Here is a 23,092-nt window from a genome sequence, read left to right as displayed (position 1 = left end):
CACCGATAGAAATTTTACACATGCTACTGAGGGAACACAGGCAGAAGAGCGAACGGCTAAGGGTATGTTTTCTAATTCTGATAAAGTTAACTAAAAAAAATGAATCATTTCAAATGAGTGTGTGTGTGTGTTTAGGTGTAATTACTTGGACTTTACCAAGATTGTTAACGCGATCGAGGAAAAGACAATGACTATCGTTTTGATCAAGCAGTGTGTGGGGGAGGTCCGAGGATTATGAATATTAAATCTTATCTCATAAATGTTATTAGTTGCATTTTAATAATTTACCTGCGTACATGATTTAAGATTTTTGTATGTGTGTATGTGTATGTGATACAACCATCAAGAAATGGTGAATAATTTGTTTGATTTTAGGTTGTACTGTTTTTTTTCTTCAATAAAACATACATATGTATATATTATGTATGTGTCTAAATGTTAGAGAAAATAATACATATTCCTTGGAAAATAAATAATTATGGAATCAATCTTATTAGAAAAAACATATATCAGCTATTTTGATTTAGAATTTTTTTATGACATTGTTTTGGTTCATGAATGTAATATTTTACTATGTTCAAATTTGTTTGATAAGAGAAGAGAATAAAAGATTATTTAAATAAAAACTTACAAGTGTCCAGAGGAAGAAATCCATGCCGAAGATATGAATCATTTTTAACCATGAATAAACGGTTGTTATTTCATCATAAATGTTCATACCTCTGAGGGTAGCTGTAAAACAATAAAGGAACCAAAAGTAGCATAATCCTATCAAAGGTTTTAACATGTTTATTTTATTTCGTCACATGTTGGTGTTTTTTTCTTGTTGCGTTTAATAATGATAAAAGCAATATTAACAATTTAAAATTTGTAGCGCGCACAAATCTGTCGAATAATGACACTCAAGGTGCACAGCATGGTCAACTGACTGTATAAAGTAAAAAAAAGTAATGAATACATAGAAAATTAACTAATCGAGTGGCAAGAAATGTTAAAGAATCAGTAATTATTAGGAGGTCAAAATGAACAGTATGTTCACAGCAGTTAAGCATGTGCTTGCATAGTACGATGAGTCTTCAATTCACCCCTAACTCTTTGGACGCTGAATTAATCCGGCAAGGGTGGCAATTGTATTTGCGATATTTCCTTTGAATTTAATGTTTCAAACTGCACCATTGATGTTACCCTAAAATTATAGCTATTTTATCAGCTTCTCTGGAACAAAAAGTAAGGAGGTAACTTTCAATTACAATTGTTGAATTAGATTATAGATATGTGCAAGATTTCAAAAAGTATTGTGGCATGGGCTAAGGAAAGTTTTTGTTCAGTATTAAATACAACACTTGGATAAAATGCAACTAAATTGATTTTTTTATTATTATTTTTTTAAATCTTATTTTACAGATGGTGTTTACATCGGTTGCTTTGCTCAAGGATGCTTGCACTTCGACTATGTCGTCAATATTTCCCAATCCACAACACCCGATTCGTGCACAGCAGCGTGTAAAGAAAATGGATATCCATATGCTCTAATCTACAACCGAACCAAATGTTCTTGCTCCTGTAAACACATCTGTAAGGACTCCCACCTGGCTGACGATAGATGCGGCCTGCCCTGCCGAGGGGACCGTGTGCTGTTTTGTGGCGGTTTTGACGGAGCTTCTGTTTATGCCAGTAAAACTCATATCTTCCTTATACCATCGAAATTGGTACGGGAAAGTGAAAGCCACGCGTCAATTGGTACCAGTAGTAGTTATTGGTGTCCGATTCTTAAAAACATGGCCTGTCTTTGAAAAATGCAGTTTTAAACATAGGAGCATGACTATATATTTTTAATATTACTTTCCTTTTGTTTGTTTGTTTGCCTTTAGAAGAAAACAAAATATGGATGCTATTTTCACATACAGTGTCGGACCGTGACCCAGAGGAGACAAAGCATTGGAGGGGCACAGCATTGTTCACAAAGAATACAGTGCCCCTCCAATCATTTGTCTCCTTCGGCTCACGTTCCGCCACTGTACTGTTCACATAAAAAGAAGAAGAAAACACTGAAAATAGAATTTATTCGCACAGTGCATTTGGCTCCTTAATACTTATAGATTTACATTTATCTCAACATTCCACTAATAAATCACATTTTTTTTTTTTTTATACCGACATCTTCAAATAATCATCAGTGATGTGATGGTTCCTGTTGTTTTAATCATCGTCAGAATCGTCTGGTTCATGGTGCATCGACAACATCGACATCGCCAACTAGGAAGACAACCCACAACGAATCCGCCAGACGCTGATTAAAGAAGTTCATCCCGGTGCCAGCGACATGAATGAGATATTGGAGAGGTTTACGCAAGATTCCGATTCGCATGTCTACGCTGAAGCTGACGAGTGTCTTTTCTCGACTCGACCAACACAAAACAAGCTCCAGAGAAATTTAGATCCGGATCCGGGTCAGGAAGGTTCTGATGAGACCATGGATGCTGTTCAAGACAATAAAGGGTATCATTGATATGTTGACATGCATTCTAAAGGGAGTCGGTCTAGAGTAAACGTATTGTCAATACGTTAACTGTGTTTTTGAATCCATCCCCGATGCATATGCAAAAGCTTCCTAACAAAACACTCTGGTTACCCGGATGAACAGAATGTTTAAACATGCCCAAAATACTTGAGGGGGGGGGGGGGGGGCACAGCAGAGTCGATCACTTTGATGGCTTATATAGACCAGCCTCACGTTTCATAAAGACTTGTTATAATAAAAAAATGCAAGATTTTTTTATACAAATTAACTAGCAGCCAATCAGATTGATGCATTTCAGTAGTTTATAACTATTATTGTAAATGTGTTATTGTAGCACATTTTATGCAACGGCTCCCTGGCCTAGTCCAATCTGCCCGAAACGATTTCCATAGGGTTTGCTCGAGATGATCAGTTTGGCAGTGCGAAGATTCCACATGTTCATGTTGGCCTTTAGTTGTTTGTTTCAATTTTATTTTACATTCTTAATTCCCCCTCTCTCTCTTTTGCAACAAGAGCGTTTTTTGCGTAGCAATTAATGCACTCGTTAATACTAAAGCACCTTGGCAAAAGTAACCAACAATGAAGATTAAAGGAGGTCATGGTTTCGTAAAACAAAGTAAGACTGTAAGTGCGGTTTTCCTAAATTCCTGTTCTATTGCCATTTTGAACATAAGGAAACCGACGGCCATCCATTTCAACAGTGAAGTATTTATACAGGATGGGAAATCTCGGTAGCTCTGATGGACACGATCTAAACTGCAGTGGGCAACGTGATCAATCTGAGATAGGGAATGGGCAGTCAGGATAAAATAGCATATAAAAAGCTTTGAATTTAGTTTATGTATGGCAATGGATACATTTCGTATGGCAAACAGAGTGTACTGGATCATTGCACTTCGTTTACTCCTGGCGGCCGTGAATGGTGAAGACAACACATCGAGCACTGTATCGGCAGAAAGAAGCGCAGAAGGTATTTTTTTTTCTTTTCCTATGCGAATATCAAATTCAAAAAAAAAAAATACATGGGCTGTTGATTTGCCCACTATCTGAATAATAAGAAACGATTGCCATTAGCATGTAATAATTATTAAGATCGTCAGGACCAGAGCCATCGAATCACTTTATAATGTTTTACTAGGATAAGAATCTTAATTTTTTTTCAGATGGTGACTATATGGGTTGTTACTATCAAACTTGCTTAGACCTGCTCTATTACCCAATCCTCTCGGAAATGACCCCAGATTCGTGCACAGCTGCATGCAAACAGCAGGGCTACAGGGTAGCTGCGGTGCACAACAGAACAGAGTGCTCTTGCTCTTGTGAGCTGCAGAAGGCGTGTCATAGTGAGAAGCTGGAAGACAAATATTGTGGTCTACCATGTAGATTTGATGCACTAAGATTCTGTGGAGGTTATTTACGGGCATCTGTATACCATGGTAAGTCTTCTTGCTGTAAAATGCTGTTATCTGAGCAATTATCTAAGCATTTATAAGGATAACGAAATATGTAGAGTGAATAGTATATAAGCTTTCCTATTCTTTTTAGATTTTACGAAATGAAAAAAAAACATGATTTGGTATTCAAACAGTAAAAAGATAATAGAAATTGAACTTATCTGAGAGAACACTTCTTTTTCGATCCATACCAAAATTTAGAATTACAAGGTTAACCCCCCCCCCCCAAAAAAAAAAAAAAAAAAAAAAAATGTACACGAGTGCCTTTGACATGTTTTTCCCCTATAGTGCTTGGAAATTTCGCTGAGACTGCGTTAGGTTTTTGTGGATAACTTGGGAACCTTTGCAAAAAGGTTTACACTTCTTCTACGCATTAAAAAAAAAAAAAAAGGAAGAAGAAGCCGATACGCGCATTTCATATGTTGAAAATCGAGTTGCGTTTAATTTTCAGTTGAGTTTGATCGAACTTCTGTCGGCAACGCGATCCATATCTATTTTTTGCAGAAAAATAGCGGGAATATCACGATTTTTTAAAAATATATTATATGTTTTGTACCTGTACGCTGAAAAGTACCGTAACAGTGAATTCCTGTCAACATCATGTACTTGCTGCGTGACAGTTCATTGTTACTTTTTACACCATATCTCATTGGCACGTAATATTATATTTAAACTGTATACCGATACCTTCACCGAATTAATTTGGTAGAACGTAGACGTAAATGGAGTCTATCGTCAAAGTTGCATGTAAATAACCGTGAAAATATACCATTTCCTTAAAGAATAGTTTATTATCTCAAGAAATATATACAGGCCTTTAAAATGAATGGAAATTAATGACCTTGGGTATCCATTTGGTGATAAAAAACGACAATTTCAACGTTTTTTACCTCTTATTTTTTTTCATACTTTTCCAGTCGATCTCGATTTTCAATGAAACTCTGTTGTACGTTTTTTGTTCATATCATGCAGTCTTTGCTGGCACCCTGGGCGACATGTGTAACCAACAAAAACAGGAAAAAACTGGTAAATATTATAATTTCTTAATTATATATCTGGTCATTTGAAAACGATTTTGGTAAAGTAGTTTTTTATTTATTGAAAAATACATGTAGTGTACTGAGTTATCTTGTCTTAGGACCGAAATTAAAGAAGAAAAAATAAAACAATATAAATGCTGATTTCACATATATTAAGAAAATACCATGACAATTGAAAATAAACTTTATTCGCACAGTGCATCTGGTTGTTTAATAATTACATTTATCTCCTTATTTCCTTAATGTATCATATAACGAGGTCTTCAAATTATCATCAGTGTTCTGATAGTTCCCGTCGCGATTATCGTCGGAATCATAGGGTGCATGGTAAATCGACATCGCCGACTAGGAAGACAACCCACGACATATCCACCCGAAGCAGATCAAATTAAAGAAGCTCATTCCGATACCAGCGACACGAATAGGGCGTTGGAGAGGCTAACGCAAGAATCTGTTTCGCATGTCTACGCAGAAGCTGACCAATGTCATTTCTCGACTCAAGCAACACGGAAATTCCAGAGAAATCCCGATACGGGTAAGGAAGGTATTGATGATATCATGGATGCTGTTCAAGACAATAAAGGGTATCATGGATATGTCGACATGCATTCTGAGGGGAGTCGGTTTAGGGGAGAAGAAAACGTTAAAGATAGCATGACTGATGCAGATGGATACGTTATCCAAGACGGACCTGGTATGCAAAATGTACCTTACGAGGCAATGGCGTCTCAAAATGCAAAGTTGTGAGATTTGGTACAATGGGTAATGGGATGAATTCTGAGCTGGATTCATGTAAACTTGTCTTGCGAAGCCCCTTCAGTTTGGACAAGCATATTTTCATCCAAACTTTAGATTTATTACTCTGGTTTCTTAGTAATTAGTGGAATTCACGAAAATCCTAGCTATTTCCATTTGGAAAGGATGAAATTCGTTACCAAACAGCCAAATGTCATTTTAATATTTACAGGAACGTGCTGTCGAAGAAACCATAGTCGAAGAAATTTACCCAGGCAATATGCTCTATTTTACCAGTACAGAACCTATCGTCGGTGCTGTATTGTTAAGTCTTACATATTAGATGCGAAATCTATGTTTCGAATTGAGATAATTGACACTATAAGAATAATAGAACCTATAATACTATGAACGTTGTGAGAGTGTAGATGTAATAAATATTGCAATCACTACTGCTTTGGACATCATCCCATTTGACAGACAATGCGACCACGATTCCAAATCCCCCCATTGCGTTTTACATATTTCGATTTATCACTTTATGAAGTCTATCTGTAGATCCGGCGTTCTTTCATGCGAGCAGGATGTAGGTTTCACCAAATATGTAATAGACAAAGAGTATGTGCTATCAATACAATAAAAACAAATCAATATTTTGGGGCATATTTTCAGTGTACAAACAAATTTGTTCGTGGTGTCTTCACAAACCTTTGTCACATTGTCTCTAAGAGTTAGGATCTCTATGCTCTTTATTGGAATAAGTTTTATTGTTCTCACTTTGTTGTCCCCCCACCAGAGGTTAAGGCAAGACTAAGGCATCCGAATGTCGTCCGTCAGTCCGTCACAAACATTATGACACAAAACTCTGCAACTGTTGTCACTTTTCAACCAAACTTGGATGGTAGATGTACATGTACTTAGGCGACCTGCGTGTTATTCTGCAGTCGGAGGTCACATGGTAAAGGTCAAAGGTCATTTTCAGGTCAACGTTAAGTTTACGTGCAAGACTCTCTCATGACACATAACTCCACCACCGTAAGTCACCTTTCAACCAAACTTGAATGGTAGAAGTACATATGGGACCTTCATGTTATGCTGCAGTCGGATGATACATGGTAAGGTCAAAGAAAATGTTGAGGTCCCTGCTATGACATAACCCCGCCACCCTAAGTCACTTTTGGTCCAAAATTTTGGTTGTAGCTGTACTTAGGAGACCTGCGTAGTTTTGTGTTTAGAGGTCACATGATCAGATCAAATGTCATTTTTATGGTAAACATTAAAGCTTATGTACAAGACTCTTATGAAAAAATAATGTTAGTCCATTCTTCCATTTTTTTTTACAATGAAATTTTTAATACAATTATGTTGCGTGCCCTCGCAAAACACGATATTTCTGGTTACTTTCACAAGTGGGCGATACACAAAATCGCTTATGCCTTGTTTTCTATTGTCCCTAAAACTGCTTTTAATCAATGGACACCACTCGGTGCCCTTTGTTTTATGGTTGTTGTTTTCTGTGATAGAATATGTCATTAGAAGCATTTCTATTATTCTATATAATTACTTGAACACTGACGATTTTATGCATTGACTAAGAAGCCTTGCCTACTTTGATTTACGTATAAACTAATCAAGTAACATAATTTACATCAGTAAACCTATCTAAATAGTTTGGAATTTCCATGATAAAATCTGACTATCAAACAGGAAAAGAGCAAAGAGATATTGATGAGGAAGTGAAACCTCACTTCAGACTGTGTTATGGTTTTAGATAAAGGAATATCATATCCATCATGTCCATACGGTATAAATAGAGTGAAAAGGAGTGTAGGCATATTGTGAGAGATGGAAGTATAGGGGGGAGGGCACAAAAAGAATGAGCTTGACATAAACAACGTATTATCAAATGCCCCTCATGACAAAGAACAACAAAGAAGTCTTTGTCGAAAATGTATGAATCAAAACAATAGTGCCGCCATGGACTCCCACCAAACGACGAAATTCGCAATTGTTCATCAACTTCGAAACTTAGGACTAAATTGCTGTTCCGATTCACCAATTGTCAACAAAGGTCTTTGTTATTTGACGATAATTTTCAATACGTTTACCGTGTTCTTAAATCCGTTCATGATGCAGACGCAAAAACTTCCTAATATCGCTCTTGTTTACACACATTGAACATACTTTTTAAACGTGAACTAAATGATTGAGCAAGAATGGGGGGGGGGGGGGGGGTGCACAGCGCAGTCGATCTTTTTTATGTTTATACCGATCTGCAAAAACGATTTCCATAGGGGTTGGTTGAGATTATCAGTTTGGCAGTGAAAAACTTCCTTTATTCCACTCCAGAAGAGGAAGCTCACCCTGAATAAAAGTTTGTAATTAAATGGAATGAAATTAGTGGTAAATGTTGGAGGAAAATCAATTAAAGATTAAGAAATATATTATAATGTCAGGATTTGGATTTGTGACCTCATAATCGAGCAGCTGCCCCCATATGTTATGCAATATAAACTGCATACATTCCATTTCTTTATTAATGGTTTGTTGTGACATATTTTTGTTTCCTTTTTCTAATATCAACGGATGTGAAATGATTCGTCTATTGATATTCTGAAGATACCGTAAAAAACAGTTTTAATTTTCTGAGAAAATTACAATTAATTTATTTTTTACCATACACTTTGTAAGTAAGCTCCTCCCATATGACGTCACAAATCAGATAATTACAATTCTCAAACACTTTTTTATTATTTAATATAGGTTTCTCAAACCCTTCGGCAATAAGTTTTTCTATTATCTTTTCTGCTCTTTTAACATTTGACTATTTTGTCAGGGTAAACTTCCACTTTAAATGTGTTGTATTGAATTATAACATTCTAACGAATTTCCCCCGTCTGCCGTGTGATGTCGCCAACCGGCTTTGAGTCCTATTTAACAAAATCGTTTCATGGCAACATCCACCTATAAAGGGGAAGTCCGCCCCTATAAAAAAAATGAATAAAGTCGGGCATAAATTAAATCAAAACAATTAAAATTCAATTCCATCATAATATAAAACAAGAAAGTATATTTGAAGTGAGAACATCTCTATTTTGAGGGTTTTGTTTCTTCTTCCTCATTTTCACCTTAAGTCAAACGTAAGTTAAAAACTATCTCGATGATAAATTACGTACTACTTGTAGATAAGAGATAAATAATTGTATAAACCATTTTCAGGGATTAAACACCTACTTAATTGCTTGTCAAAAGTGAAGATCTGTTTCGATCGTGTTACATGACGATTGCAAGGCAAGACAAAGGGTTATTCATTTCCTAAATTTTGTTTGATTTGATACACAATATATAAAAAAAAATATCCAAAGCTTTTAGACGGCATATGTTTAGTCTTATCATTAAAACACGTTTGACCTTGTTGATAGTCTGGTAATTATTGTATGGACGATTTTCAGAAAACCTGAAACGCAGAAGCATATGAGACCAAAATTTGTAGACAAAATCCATCTCTCATTCAATCTTTCGGGTTCTTTTATAACGTTTTGGTCGTAATATAAGATTGTCGTTCTTTAATTTTCTATGCTCATACTTCGTTGTTGTTATTTCATCTTACAAACAAATGTTTATGTTGGCCTTTAGTTGTTTGTCTGTTTCAATTTCAGTGTTTTTTTTTCGTTAGTCTGATAAATGTAGCACACGATGCTTCCATCGATTACAAGTTCAACAAGAGTACACTAAGTACTTTACAGAGCAATTAATGCACTCTTTATACTAAACACGCTCTCCCCACTCTGGCGAAAGTAACCCGCATTAAACATCAAAATAAATTATGGTTTCATAAACAAAGTAAAACTGTAAGGGCTGTTCTCATGAAGTCCTGTATTGTCGCCATTTTGAACATAAGGAAACCGACAGTCATTCATTTCAACCGTTAAGTATTTATACAGGATTGGGAATCTCGGTAGCTCTGATGGACATGATGCAAACTGCAGTGAACAACATGCTGAATCTGACATAGGAAATGGACAATCAGAAAAAAACGGTAGCATAATAGTGCTTTGGATGTACACCATGTAAGACAATGGATACAATTTGTATGGTAAACAGAGTATATTTGATAATGGCAGTTCAGTTACTTCTGGCTGCTGTGGGTAGTGCGAACAGCACATCGAGTACAGAAGTCGATGGAAGACGCGCAAATGGTAAGTCTTTCATGATAAATAACTTTTAAAGTCAAAGAGCAATTTTCCACCATTTAGATATTGTACCCTAACAGAAAACAACCCCCCTCCCTCCTCCAAACAAAATAAATAGATAAATAAATAAATAATAAAAATCGTCAACCATTTGTGTAATTATGATTTTTTTTTTTAGTTTTCATTCACAGCCATCAATTGTGTTGAATATTTACATCGAATCCCTCCCCCCCGGGGGAGGGGGGGGGGTGGCACTTCCATGGGGTATCGAAAAACAAGTATTTTCCATATTCTGAAAATGCACCCTTAACAAGTATTTGCGTGTGGAACCCGACCCTTAACAAGTATTGGAAACAGAACGATACTCTTGGCAAGTAGTCCCTGAATTAAGCCCCTAAACAAGAACAGCGATATTTTAATTGTTATGTCACGGATTTTACCTTTACATCATTGGGTTTAGTACAGCCCCACCTCCAACGAATCGTACTCTAAACACGTACATGTAGTGGTGACTGTTGGGGCAAAAAGTACATTCTTTATTTAAAAAAAAACATTTTAGTCTCCATCTTTATATCCTCGCAAATATGATCCTAAACACGTAGCTTTCCTAAAATAGATACCCTTTTTTTCATTATTTTTTGTGTTTTTGACATCCTTATTACGTTACGTACGTAACGTGCCCTATCTTGAAATAGACAACATTTTACGTGTTTTTTTCGTCGCGCATGGTATCCACTCGTCAATGTAAGTGGCCCCGGGTTCCCTTCACATTCAAATCCACTTGTCGACGTTAACAATGCTATCTTATAATTTTTTTATTATAATTATCAATTCAGATGGCGACTACCTGGGTTGCTATCCCCAAACCTGCTTTGACATAAATGTGCTATATCATCTACACCTCACAGAGGTAACACCTGATTTGTGTACAGCAACATGCAAAACAAGGGGATATCGGGTTGCTGCAGCATACAACAGAACAAAATGCTCTTGCTCGTGTGAGCTGCCGAAGGCATGTATTAGTAAAGTTATAGACCCCGTTCTCGGCAATAAATGTGGCTTACCATGCAAAGGCGATGCAATGAAATTCTGTGGTGGTTATCGGAGCGTCTGTATATGAAGGTGAGCCTCCACACTGTGTACACTTAGAAAAAACAGTCAAAAATTACTAGTTGATAGGGTCAGCTGGGTGCGACGGTTATTCTAGTCATATTGACGATTGTTTAGTCGCATTTCACTAGAGCAGACTTATTTTGGACTAGAATACATGTATATGTCAGAGATGTGACTAGACATGTCAATTGCGTCCAGTTGACTACTGGTCCAGTTAATTTGACGGATTTGTGTTAAGAGTTTGTGCTTTTGTCTGTGCAATTGTAAGGATGCCATCTTACGAAATAAGACGGAATAATCCATAAGCTTTCCACTTATTTTTGTTGAATATATAGATTTGAAGAAATAAAGAAAATGAGACCCTTCATCCGAAAACAATTTGGTATTCAAACAGTTAACAAAAAATAGTTTTAAAAAATAGTTTATCTAAAAAAAACACTTCTCTATTTTGCCAAACTTTGAAGTTATAAAGTAAAATAGAAAAAAGGTACAAGAATGTCTGTGACCACTTTTTTCCCTACACTGCTTGGAAGTTTGCATAGTTTGTTGTTCCCATTAATCTATATCAATAGATAAGTAATAAAAACAAATCTATATTAACTTGTCTTTTCCACGAGATTATGTTTGAATTAATAATTTTTTTCTCTATCCCTCTGTTCTTGTTCAAGTTAAATCTGGAAACGCATCAAAAAGCAACTGCACGCACACCAAGCCTAATGGTAGTACGGATGTATCTGAAGGTATATGCGGATACATAATTTGTATCATTTTGAATATTTTCTCGCTAGTACATTTTGAAAAGGGGACAATTTTGTGAGATTATACTTAATTTTGTTAATATTTGCGAGTGCCACACATCATCAAAGCTAAAACAAAAATACATTGGTTTTACCTATTACCGTTATCATTTTTGGCATCTTAGCGATACTTATATACTTGCATTATGCTAAATAATATTGTTAATAACAATCATCATCATCATTGTCAGAGCTTGTATTAGTAGCAATATAAATTGTAATAGTACTAATATATGGTACTAGTGGTGGTAAAGTAAGAACTACTATATACATGTATGACGGTAGCACTTTGAAAATCGTAATCAAAAGTGACACTATTATCAACAAATAAACAAATATGAAATTTGGGAGAAATTCTGGTACAATTTGGTTTTCACAAAAAAACATTGCTAGGGCTAAATGGACTACTTTGTCAAAATCCCAATTTTGGTATCCGAACTAACACGCATAATTTATTGGTCTCATTGTTATTTTTTTTTTCAAATAACAACGCATTCCGATTGTAAGAGGAACATTTTCAATACAGCACATTCTCGAATCTGTGCGAAATATTTTTTAATTGAGAAATACAAGTGATGTGCTTGTTTAACTACTTATTCCCATATACTATGTTTTTATGGGGAAACACTACTGCCTTCATTGATAGAGGATGATATGTACGATGGCGCTTGTCCGGAAGTTCCCGTCATTTCATTAACAGTTACTGAGACATTAAAGGAGCATTAAGTTGTTGGGCTGATTTCTGTGAATTGATTGTGTTGATATTGTGTATACTCGATCTTTAAAATCAGCCCCCACTGTCATTATCTCAAATGTTTATGTTATTGGGCACTAAGTCGAAAGATCTGCAGTGGCTCTCTTATCTAATTGGGAAACAAAAAGAATGGCAGCATATAACATCTGCCCCGTCCCGATGTGCTGGTGCTATTGCAGCATTTTCATTTTTTTAGGGGGGTGTATTTTTTTTTTCTTTTTTGGTGGCGGAGGGCTTTCAGTTGTGATGATCTTATTTATATTTTATTATTTCAGGACATTTATCTATTTTCGTTTTACTTTTCCTTTCTTTAGGATCAACGGGATCTTGGTCATGGTCATGGGGTCAGTTAAGACCCTTTGTTGTTGGCGGTGCGAGTTTTTTTTAAGTATTACTCATCATAATCGCCTTTGCTTCTTTGAGGTATTTGCATTACATTTTTATAAAACTTAATGATAAATATTGGCAATTTAGAAAGTCTGATAAAGAAAGGGCGGAGTGGTTTGTAAAATCATTAGTTCCCTTCTAACATGTACAAATTACGTTGTTTTATACTTAACTTAACTATACATTATTTCAGTAGCTGGGCATAATTAAAGTATTGGGGGCAAGGTTGACTTGAAAAATGTTTTTACAATATATATATATATATGTATATATATATACAGCGTGATCACAGTGTTTTCACTCATCAGATTATGTGAAAATATTATTTACACTTTTAAAATGCTCATACTTCACAGCGTGAAAGTGATATCACTGTACATGCTGAATGTTTCACACTATGAACAGACTGTGGCGCATGCACACTGTGGCACACACTGTGGGACATTGTGATCTTTCCAGCCAGGTTATATATCATGTATATAGCTGATTATTGTTTAGTATTGTGCATTCAAACTCATCTGCCTAGCCCTCATGATATTCTAACACTCCTCAATCGATTTCCCCAACACACTTCAGAAACCGGGATCGTCGGGTGGTCTACTCGCCTCGAAATCATTCACGAAGATGGCGTGCCGATGCAACGTCACGAGAAAATAAAGAGCGCCCTCCCACTGACCAACAGACAAGCAGGGATCAACCAAAACTTCCTCCACGAAACCTTGGTAGCGGTCAACAGCCATCTGAGGTAGACTCGGTACGAACTCGGATCGGAAACACTAAGGAAGAAGACACAAGCGACGGTATTCTGGTTCGAGAATCCGATTTCTATAATGTCATTACTGAGGAAGGTGATGTTCCCGTGCCAGAATCAGAATTCTACCATGTCCTAAACAAGGAAGATGACTGCGAAACATGCAGCCAAGAACCTTCAATGGCTAATGAAAATGCCTACGCATACGCTGATTGCCGAACCTACACCGACAGTATCACGCGCTCGGCTGCATTCATTTGTAGCCAGTCTGATAGCATGCCTAGGTGCCTAGAGGGTTCTGAAAAGATTGAACACGAAATGATAAATAATGAACTTTATGTTATCTCAAAGAAATGATGAAGCGGACCAAAATTTATCGTGATACATTACACTACCATCAGAATGCAAAACGCAGCCGTTTTACAACAATCTGCCGGACCTCACATTTTCACAACTGTTATTTGTCTATCAAATTTACTTATGTGTATCTAAACACTTTTGCAAACAAAATATTGAACAGTTGAACCATGATCATACCAGCTAGCGAATACGTTTTTTTTGTGGTTATATGCGAATTCACGTACGTGTTCATATATAGTAAGTGATCGAAGTTTCCCACTCTCTCAGATCTTACTTTATTTGCATAAGGTTTTTGATCCACAACGCTTTTTTTGAACTTATGAAGAGCTGCTTCTCTTTTTAAAACTGGGTTTTATATCCAAATGGTTCGGGACTTTATCGGGACAAATTTGGTTTGCAAGAATTCTCTTCGATGTCTTATTTTTATGATGATTTCTACAACCCTTTAACCCATATGGTGGTATCCTGCCGAGACAAAATGGAACTGAATGATACAAAACAACATTTATAATTCGTTTCGGACAATGGGGACAAGCAGGTACCCATGGCAATGGTCGAAATTGATGCCATAAGTTTCACTCAAAATTGTTTGGAATTGTTAATTGCCGATAGGTGACTATTTGCAAACATCAAATTTAATGTTAAAGCTGTAAATAAAATATACTTCTAAGCATCTAAATATTAATCTTAAATTATGTCGTTATGTATGGTTTGAATGTTATGGTTTAACCACAAGTAATACCATTATTTTTTGCAACTATACTATGCATACTATCAGTGGCACTGTAAATATGAAATCATCATTGTGCACCGATAAATACGCTCAAAATTATAAATGATAAAACAAATCATACATTTGCACAATTGCCTACAACGAATTTGTGCTAATTATATATTGACAAGTCAGATGTTATCTTACAAATGTAATTAATATATTCCTGATTCCTTTTGTATGAAAGTCAATAAAAATAAGGCCTGACTTCATTTTGCAATACCTAAGTCTGTTTGTGTTTTGTTGTTTTTGTATTATCAATTTTTTTCATGCAGACTAAATAAAATTAGAAACGTTGGATGAAGTTTATCTACGCTCTTTTAGGGAATGTTTCAAAGATTTTTTTTAATGCAATGAATTTCTACTTAAAATCTAGTGTTAGTTGGGATGACAACGTGAAGTCGACAATTTCCATCAATAGCAGCCCTTAAGATGCTTATTTTCGTAAACACATTTGTATGGTTTATTATACTCTAATAAAAAAGGAGTGCGATCTTGGATTTTAAGAAATGGTTGCGGTAATGGTCCGTTGACCATGTTGACTATGTTAGCTGCCTTCTGCTGTGTGTATCTCCTATACACACATTATCATTAGCTACAATGTATACTTAGTGTATCTTGTACGCACATTGTAGGTCATGCTGTTTTTTTTTTCAGAGCTTATGTGTTGTAGTGTACATATTCGCTGTATAAACATAATCATTGAAACCAACCCCAATTCTTTTTAAACTTTGCTTTACATCTCCAACGTTTTTAACATAGCTCATGTAAATATGATAACTTTTGGGATGATATTTTTGCACCATAAGTCCAATGTGTAGCCCCTTTGCAAGAACCAAATGATATATATTTTTTTAATGAGAACAAAGTGAAATAATCACTTTAAACAAATCTAATTTTTAATGAAAAAAGTATCTTAGGTAAACTTTGATCTTAAACTCATTTGTCAAAATTACACATTCTATTCTCGTCCTAATCTAGAAGTTATTTGACATTGATCAGGAAACGTGTTCGCCGTAAACATTTTGTAAAATCCAAGGTGTGTGACAAAAAAGGTCTAGATCAAAATGCACATCAATAGTCTTATTTGTTCAGTGCAAGTTGCAGTTTCGTCATGATGTAATTTATTTTACTAATTTATTTCTACTAATGTTGTCTTTCTTCTAGAGCTTTCAAGTAGAATCACACCCAAACATCTGATCAGAAAGACTTAATGATCAGATGATAAAGAGAGCAATTAGTATACCAATTAACAAAGTATTTATGATACCAATGCCATGCTTGTCGAAAGTGCATCACTCGGAAGATCAACTGGGCCTCTGGTTTCGTAAGAAATATGAGCTGCATAAGTGTCTTTTTAACTCCAGCGATTCGTCATCTAGTGTTTCTTGAAGTATGCCAATTACATCGACCTAATTGTTATTTTATTGCAGTTATACGTTGGTTCCTCCAAACCGAAGATAATAGAGCTTCAGGGAAAGGGTACCACGTCTCGCAAACGCACGGCAAACCATTATCGATAAGCAAAGAGCATCTGAGAAAGCATTACAAGTCGCCATGGCAGCCATCACGAATGTTGGAGTTTATTGGATGGTATTCCTTGGTTTGATGTTAGGACCAATGGCCTTCGGTGATATAATTTCGACAGATAAAAAATCTTCCAAAAGCATGATTATGAGGCTAGCGATCGGTAAGGCATTTATAAATATTTTTTTCAACTCAATTCACTTTATTCACATCCATTAAAAAAGTACAATATACAACATACAATATTATATGAACAATAAAAAACAATCAATACATAAACAAATCAATATAATGACAAGTAGAAAGAGTAGAACCAACATGCAGTGGGTGTAGGGGAATAGCAAAGGCCAAAGACATATCGAGGCCAATCCCCCTTGGTTCTGCGCATTGATTAAATAAAACAAATTAATGGTGATTTATTTATTATTTATTTATTTATTTTGTTTTATTTATTTTATACTGCAGGGTAGGCCTGTTCAGTTCTTAAAACTGCTTTACAAAGGCGCCCTGCAGTTTAAAATACATGTCAAGATAACCAGTTATAACATCAACATAAACAAACAAAAGAAAAACATTAAAAAAACAAAGAAAAAACCACAATGCTCCATTTTATTTAAAAACTGATGCAGAATTGGCAAGATATGATTTATATTTACGCTTAAAAGTCAATAGTGAGGGGCAAGTTTTAATTTCAGATGGCAAATCATTCCAGATGACAGGTCCTTCGTATCTAATAACAGTTCTAGAAAAAAATATATGTACATTTTGGCAGATAAAAGTCATTAATATTTTTTGTTGAATACATATTTATGCTACTATTAAGGGTGAACAAAAAATCATTAAAAATATCAGGTAAAGTCCTTTTATAATAAAACAAGCAACACAATAGCTTTGTAAATCATATATATTCAAAATTGTAAGCTTCTGAAACAATGGGTCTGTATGGGCAAGAAATATTGAACTGGTGATCATTCTTATTGTACGTTTTTGTATTAAAAAAAAATTTTGTAATAAATAAGATGCGGTGCTTCCCCATATTACATTGCAATATGTTATATAAGGCAAGGTCATTGTATTATATAAATTAGTGAGAATATAAGGTGGCACTGTCTACTCATACACCAACAGCACATGACATTTTATATGATATTTCATTAGTACGATCTTCTCATGTAAGGTTATTATCAATCTTGACACCAAGAAATTTTAAAGAAGTTAACTTATTTATTTCTTTGTTATTGATATGCAATTTAATCAAGTCTTTGTTAATTAAAGGAAAATGAAAAAGATGACTTTCTCTCGAACAAAAACAACATTTAAGAAGAACATGAGGCCCCAAATATCGATCCAAAAAAATACCCCTTTTTCAAATACTTTGGTGATATCAATAGCGAACATCCCATTCCCCCAAAAAAGAGATAAAATAAAGTGATATTGATAATAATTTGAAGTCGTTGAGATTATATGATTGACTTCTGTTTACACATGCCTACTGAAAAAAGGCATTTTCTTTACATTTTGGATTTGATTCTATGAGATAAAGAACATGTAACCTATTATAAAAAAATCCCTCTTCTATATGTAGGTTACGTCTGTGAAATATGGAGTCGATTTTTTATGAAAATTGTATGGTTGGTATTAATGGATTCTGTTTGCGAACCAAACAATATGAAAATAACCCCCCCCCCCCAAAAAAAAAAAAAAAAAAAAAAAAAAGTTTTTGTTTTTGTCAGAAGGAAACGACTAATTTGTGAATACCTAACCGTCCGGGATTTTGTTTTCCTTTTTTGTCAGTAAGTGTGCACCCTAAACGAGATGACAGTGGAAATGGCGATATGATAGGGTTTATTTTGTAAGATTAAACCTCATGGTTATGTGGTTGGTATTAAGGGATTCTTTTGAGAACCAAAAGAGAAAAAAAGCTTTTGTTTTTGTCAGAGGGGAACGACTAATTTTGGAATACTTAATCGTCCGGGAGCGTTTTTCCTTTTTTCACTTGTTGGCATTACGTGTGCACCCGAGACGAGATGACAGTGGAAATGGCGATATAATAGGGTTTATTTTAATAGTAAGACTACACCTCATGTATATTGATAGACACGAAACGTTAGCATATATTTTACTGTAATTTCAAACCCATCGATCACCTCGATTGGTGTGGCTCACTCAGTAATCCGGTACGGCATTGCCTTCATGGACGGAGGTTTGAGGCTCACCTAGCATTATTTTTCAGATTTTTTTTTGGAAACTTAAACATTGAGGAAAAACTCTGAAAAAAATCCAATATTTGTAATCTGATTCAAAGCCTGCAAGGCAGTCTATTGTGTTTTCATTCCCACTGCCCTCTCGCATCGGATGCACCTGTAGGCTAAGTAATGAAAAAATTGCGTCCATGGAGCGGCTTCAATGTCGTTATGATAATGGCGATCATGATTATACGTGATGACGATAATCGTCATTATGTGTAATCATGATCGCCATTATTATCATCTGTAACTACCATCGTGCTCGCTTTTATTACTTTATTCACCTTCATGATAATCGTGTATTATTAGTATTAATGAAATTATTTACAACACAAGATTGAAGTCCCGCACCCACTAGAAGGGGTACATTGATTATTTCCCAGTACGATGCTTTTTGCATGTGTGTGTGATTTTACCATCGTAGATCATTCTCCTTTTCAGATGGTGATTACATTGGCTGCTATCAACAACATTGCATGGAATCACATTACCATCCATTCGTTTCAACATTAAACACACCAGACTCTTGTACAGCAAAGTGTAAAGAAGATGGATTCTCAGTTGCTGCATTGTACAACATTACTGAATGTGGCTGTTCCTGTGTCCATGGTCTCTCGGTGCAGGCATGTCTTATATAGGAGCTAGAAGATAATTTCTGTGGTTTACCATGCCAAAATAACTTGTAAACGTTGTGCGGTGGTTATACTGCGATGGCAGTGTATAAAGGTAGGTCTTTTGTGCTTACTAAGATCATATCTTATCTTCACTATTATTAGCATTTATCAAAATCATATAACATGTAGTTCTTGTCAATTCTTATTATAATTTTGGGTTCTATTATCATTATTATTAATTTCATTATCATTATAAATTTTATTATTACTGATGAAATACCTGTCTATTTCTATTATGTATTCAGCATATGTTGCAAACATATTTGACACTTACAATCAGAATTAGATGAAATATGTATCTATAGAGATATAGGAGAAGGGTACTGATGCAGTTAATTTCGAATTCGGTTCTTAAGGTGTATTACTGTTATAATTAACTTTTGTCTTTTCTACAGTGCCGGCCGCAGGAAACGTCACGCCCGAGCACGCAAACACCCTAGGGGGCTTTTGCGTCTAACCGAGGGTATTCAAGGGGAGCCCCCTAGGGTGTTTAGCCGCGCCCGCAGTTTCCTGCGTGCTATATAATATTGGCCGTGCCCGCACTTATCCTCGGGTACCCTAGGGTACGTACATTGCATTATGTTTACATGTGCATGTACTTTGGTTATGTTGTGATAGACCATTATATTTTTAAATATTTTTAAACTAGCGTGATCAGAATCTATTCTAGATTTTTTTTTTAGATGTTGTTTGTTTTGTTTTCTTTCATTTTTTCATTTCTGTTTTCCCTTTTAATTCTTTTCCCTTATTCCCTCTTTCCTTTCTTCCTTCCTTCATGTTTTCTTCTGTCTTTGTTTCTTTCAAATAATGAAGGAATTCTTTTTCTTTCTTTCTTTCTTTCTCTTTTCCTCCATTTTTCTTACTTTTCTCTTTTCTCTCCTTATGTTTTTTCTTTCACACATTTATTCATCTTCCCTTCCTTTATTTTAATTCTTTCTTTCTTTATTCATTTCAAGTAATGACGGAAACTGTTATCTGTCTTTTATTCTTTCTTTCATCCTTTTATTCAAACTTTTTTCTTTCCTCTCAATTAATTTCTTGTTTCCTCATTTTTTTTTCTCTTTTGTTTCTTCCGCTCACCCTCCCTCCCCCTTTCTTAATATATTTTGTTAACAAGTCTAACATTGTGTAGCCTTTTTGTTGATTTTTTGGCCTGGCTCGGTCGATCCGATGGTACATAGTGCTTTGTCGATTGTCCCGTATTTAATTTTGTGAAATCTGGTAACCATTGCTGGAACATCGAATTTATTGTTTTTCATTTACCGCAATGAATCTAATCAATTAATCTAATTTGATGCATTAGGTAAACTTTTTTTCCTTACGCCTTACGTGGGAGGCATACATGTATCATACAAACTTGTTTAAAAAAATAGGACACAATTGTGATTTAATGTCATGGAGATCAATTCTTTATCTTTTGTGATAAGTTTTTTTTTCTCTCTCCATACGTACCCATTCCTCTCCCTTCAGCGTGAACTTTACACCTAATCCCATCTCCTTATTATGAACAGTGTAAGAACTAGAAAACATTTGAAACATTCTTCCTTGAGTTTTAACGGGGTGCACAGGGTGGAATCAGGAAAGAAGAAAGAAAGGCATATCAACAACAAAAAATAGTTAAAATAGACAAAAGACATTAATAAGCAGACTTGATTTTTTTTGTAAATCAAAATTGACAAGTTATTAACAGAGTGAATGTTAACAAACATTAATGACAAACTTAAAATAAAACAGAATTATGAATATCAAGGGCATTTGCGAATTATCATTATGTTAAAACAAACGTGCGGTCAATATTGGGATCGTCAATTCGTTGACATGGTTGATAAAACCCTAATAAAGGGAATGAAAGGTACGTGAAAACGAATACTAGTATAACCAAGATCTTACAAAGTAGACGTGCAAAAAGCGAACACCAGCATAACTGGTTGTGCTCATCGATTTGTTATTTGGTTCTTTTGTTATTGTCAACAGTCTGGTAGAGTCTTGCTCCCCGCCCACACCTTTGATCTCCTTTGATCACATCCGCTTCCCAATTTATGACAGGATGTTCATAGAAATGGGGGGGGGGGGGATTAATTTGTTGATGCGTTAACAACAATAAATGAGGATGTTCTGTTCATTTCGGTTCAAATCGGGTCTCTAAAACCCTCACCCTATAAAAAGTATAAATTTACCTAAATGTAACAGATGGAACAGATTTATCTTTTTGCTAAAACATCTGATTACATTACCTGCACTCTATTGCGGTTTTTAAGTTACATTGGTAGATATTCGAATTGGGAAGAGATGAAAGTGGTGGAAATAATAAATGAGAAGAAGGAAGAAATATACTTTGTTATATGAATTGGAAATGATAAAACCAAGTTACAACTTGGTATAATACAGAATTCAGTGTTATATGGCAGCTAAAAATAATAATACATGACATTTGTAAAGCGCACTTTCCATCTTGATTGGATGCTCAATGCGCTTCAGAGCAAAGCAACAAAAGCTATTTACATAATGTAACTATTTAAAAAAATTCTAGCGCATTTAGCTTCAATGTTTAAACACATACCCTAGTAAAAGTATGTTTTCGAAAGCTACTATGACGTAGTGTGTGGAATGGGTACTTAACGAGTTAATTATCACTTTCCGACAAAGCAAGAATGGAGCAGCTATACAGACCATTCTATTCTTTTGTTAAGAGTTTTGGTGGGTGCTCACGCAAACGCTAACTATCAAACCTAACAATTCTTTTGGGGTAACAAAGGAGTCAGTCAAGCCAAGTTAAAGAATGAAAGCCCCGTCCCGGTTCACCTTTATATAGTCGAAAATCCTTTTAATCATCACGCGTGAGCATTACTGAGTAAAACAAGTTTCATAACTAAGTACTGCAGAACTATATGGTATACATATTACCATGAAACAATAAGCCCACTCTATTTTCTCTTTCTCCCCTTTCCTCTTCGTTTCTTCGCTCCCTTCTGCTTCTCTCACTTTTTCTATTTCCTTCTCATTTTCCATCCATCCCTTCCTATTTGGCTTTTTCTTTCATTTTTCTTTCTTCTTTCTTGAAGGAGCAGATGTTAATTCGGGACAAGTTTTTAATTGATGCAACGAGAGCAGGAAATTGTGAGCATGGTGAGAGAAAATAATTACAAGATTGAGCGCAAGAATGTTCAATACTTGTCATCAGCGTAAAAATGGGCAGATGCGAGTTACTAACGTTTTTTCTGACATGAAAATCTGGACAAATTCCCAAATTTTTCTTCCCACTTTCTCTCTTTTCCTCTACTTTTTCTTAAGTCCCACTTCTATTGTCCCCTGTACTTCTTACCTTTTCCTGCGCCCTTCCTTCTCTTCCCCTTTTCGCTTTTTTACTCCATTTTATTATGTCTCCCTTCTTCATTTTATTTAATTTCCCCCTCCTTATCATTCCCTCTTTCTCATTCTGTCCTTCCTTTTCTTCCTTTGTCTCTTCTTCTTCCCTTCGATTTTCAATCTATTTTCCTTTTCTCCTTTTCCCTCTTTTCTTTCTGCCTCACCTTCCCTTTTTTATCCCCTCTGTTTTCTTCTCCATTTCACCTTTTCCTTATTTCTTTTCTTTACCCCCTCTCCCTCTTTCTCCTCTTCGCCCCCCCCCCTATTTTCTCTTTCTGCACTTTCCCCTTCTCTCACTTTTTCTTTTTCCTTCTCGTCTTCAATCCATCCCTTCATTTTCGCCTTTTCTTTCATTTTTGCTTTCTTCTTCTCCCTTTTATCTGCATCTCGTAGATCCGCGCC

General features: G+C 35.4%; 1 protein-coding gene across 2 annotated transcripts; it reads left to right on the top strand.

Annotated features, from left to right (window-relative positions):
• Positions 1-3,212: 3,212 nt before the first annotated feature.
• On the top strand, positions 3,213-15,089 carry LOC129280084 (uncharacterized). 2 transcript variants are annotated; one of them, XM_064112420.1, is made up of 7 exons: positions 3,218-3,491; positions 3,685-3,957; positions 4,948-5,001; positions 5,275-5,550; positions 11,725-11,796; positions 12,922-13,030; positions 13,571-15,089. In XM_064112420.1, the coding sequence occupies exons 1-6, from the start codon at positions 3,365-3,367 to the stop codon at positions 12,993-12,995; spliced, it is 876 nt and encodes a 291-aa protein (XP_063968490.1). In that variant the 5' UTR covers positions 3,218-3,364; the 3' UTR covers positions 12,996-13,030; positions 13,571-15,089. The 2 variants fall into 2 exon arrangements, with proteins under 2 accessions (XP_063968489.1, XP_063968490.1); XM_064112419.1 differs by lacking the exons at positions 11,725-11,796; positions 12,922-13,030; positions 13,571-15,089 and having other exon boundaries at positions 3,213-3,491; positions 5,275-6,412.
• Positions 15,090-23,092: the final 8,003 nt, after the last annotated feature.

This window comes from Lytechinus pictus, chromosome 17, assembly GCF_037042905.1.
Source record: "Lytechinus pictus isolate F3 Inbred chromosome 17, Lp3.0, whole genome shotgun sequence".
Classification (NCBI taxonomy): domain Eukaryota; kingdom Metazoa; phylum Echinodermata; class Echinoidea; order Temnopleuroida; family Toxopneustidae; genus Lytechinus; species Lytechinus pictus.
The sequence above is the reverse complement of the archived record's forward strand: the minus strand, read 5'-3'. Positions and strand labels throughout refer to the sequence as shown.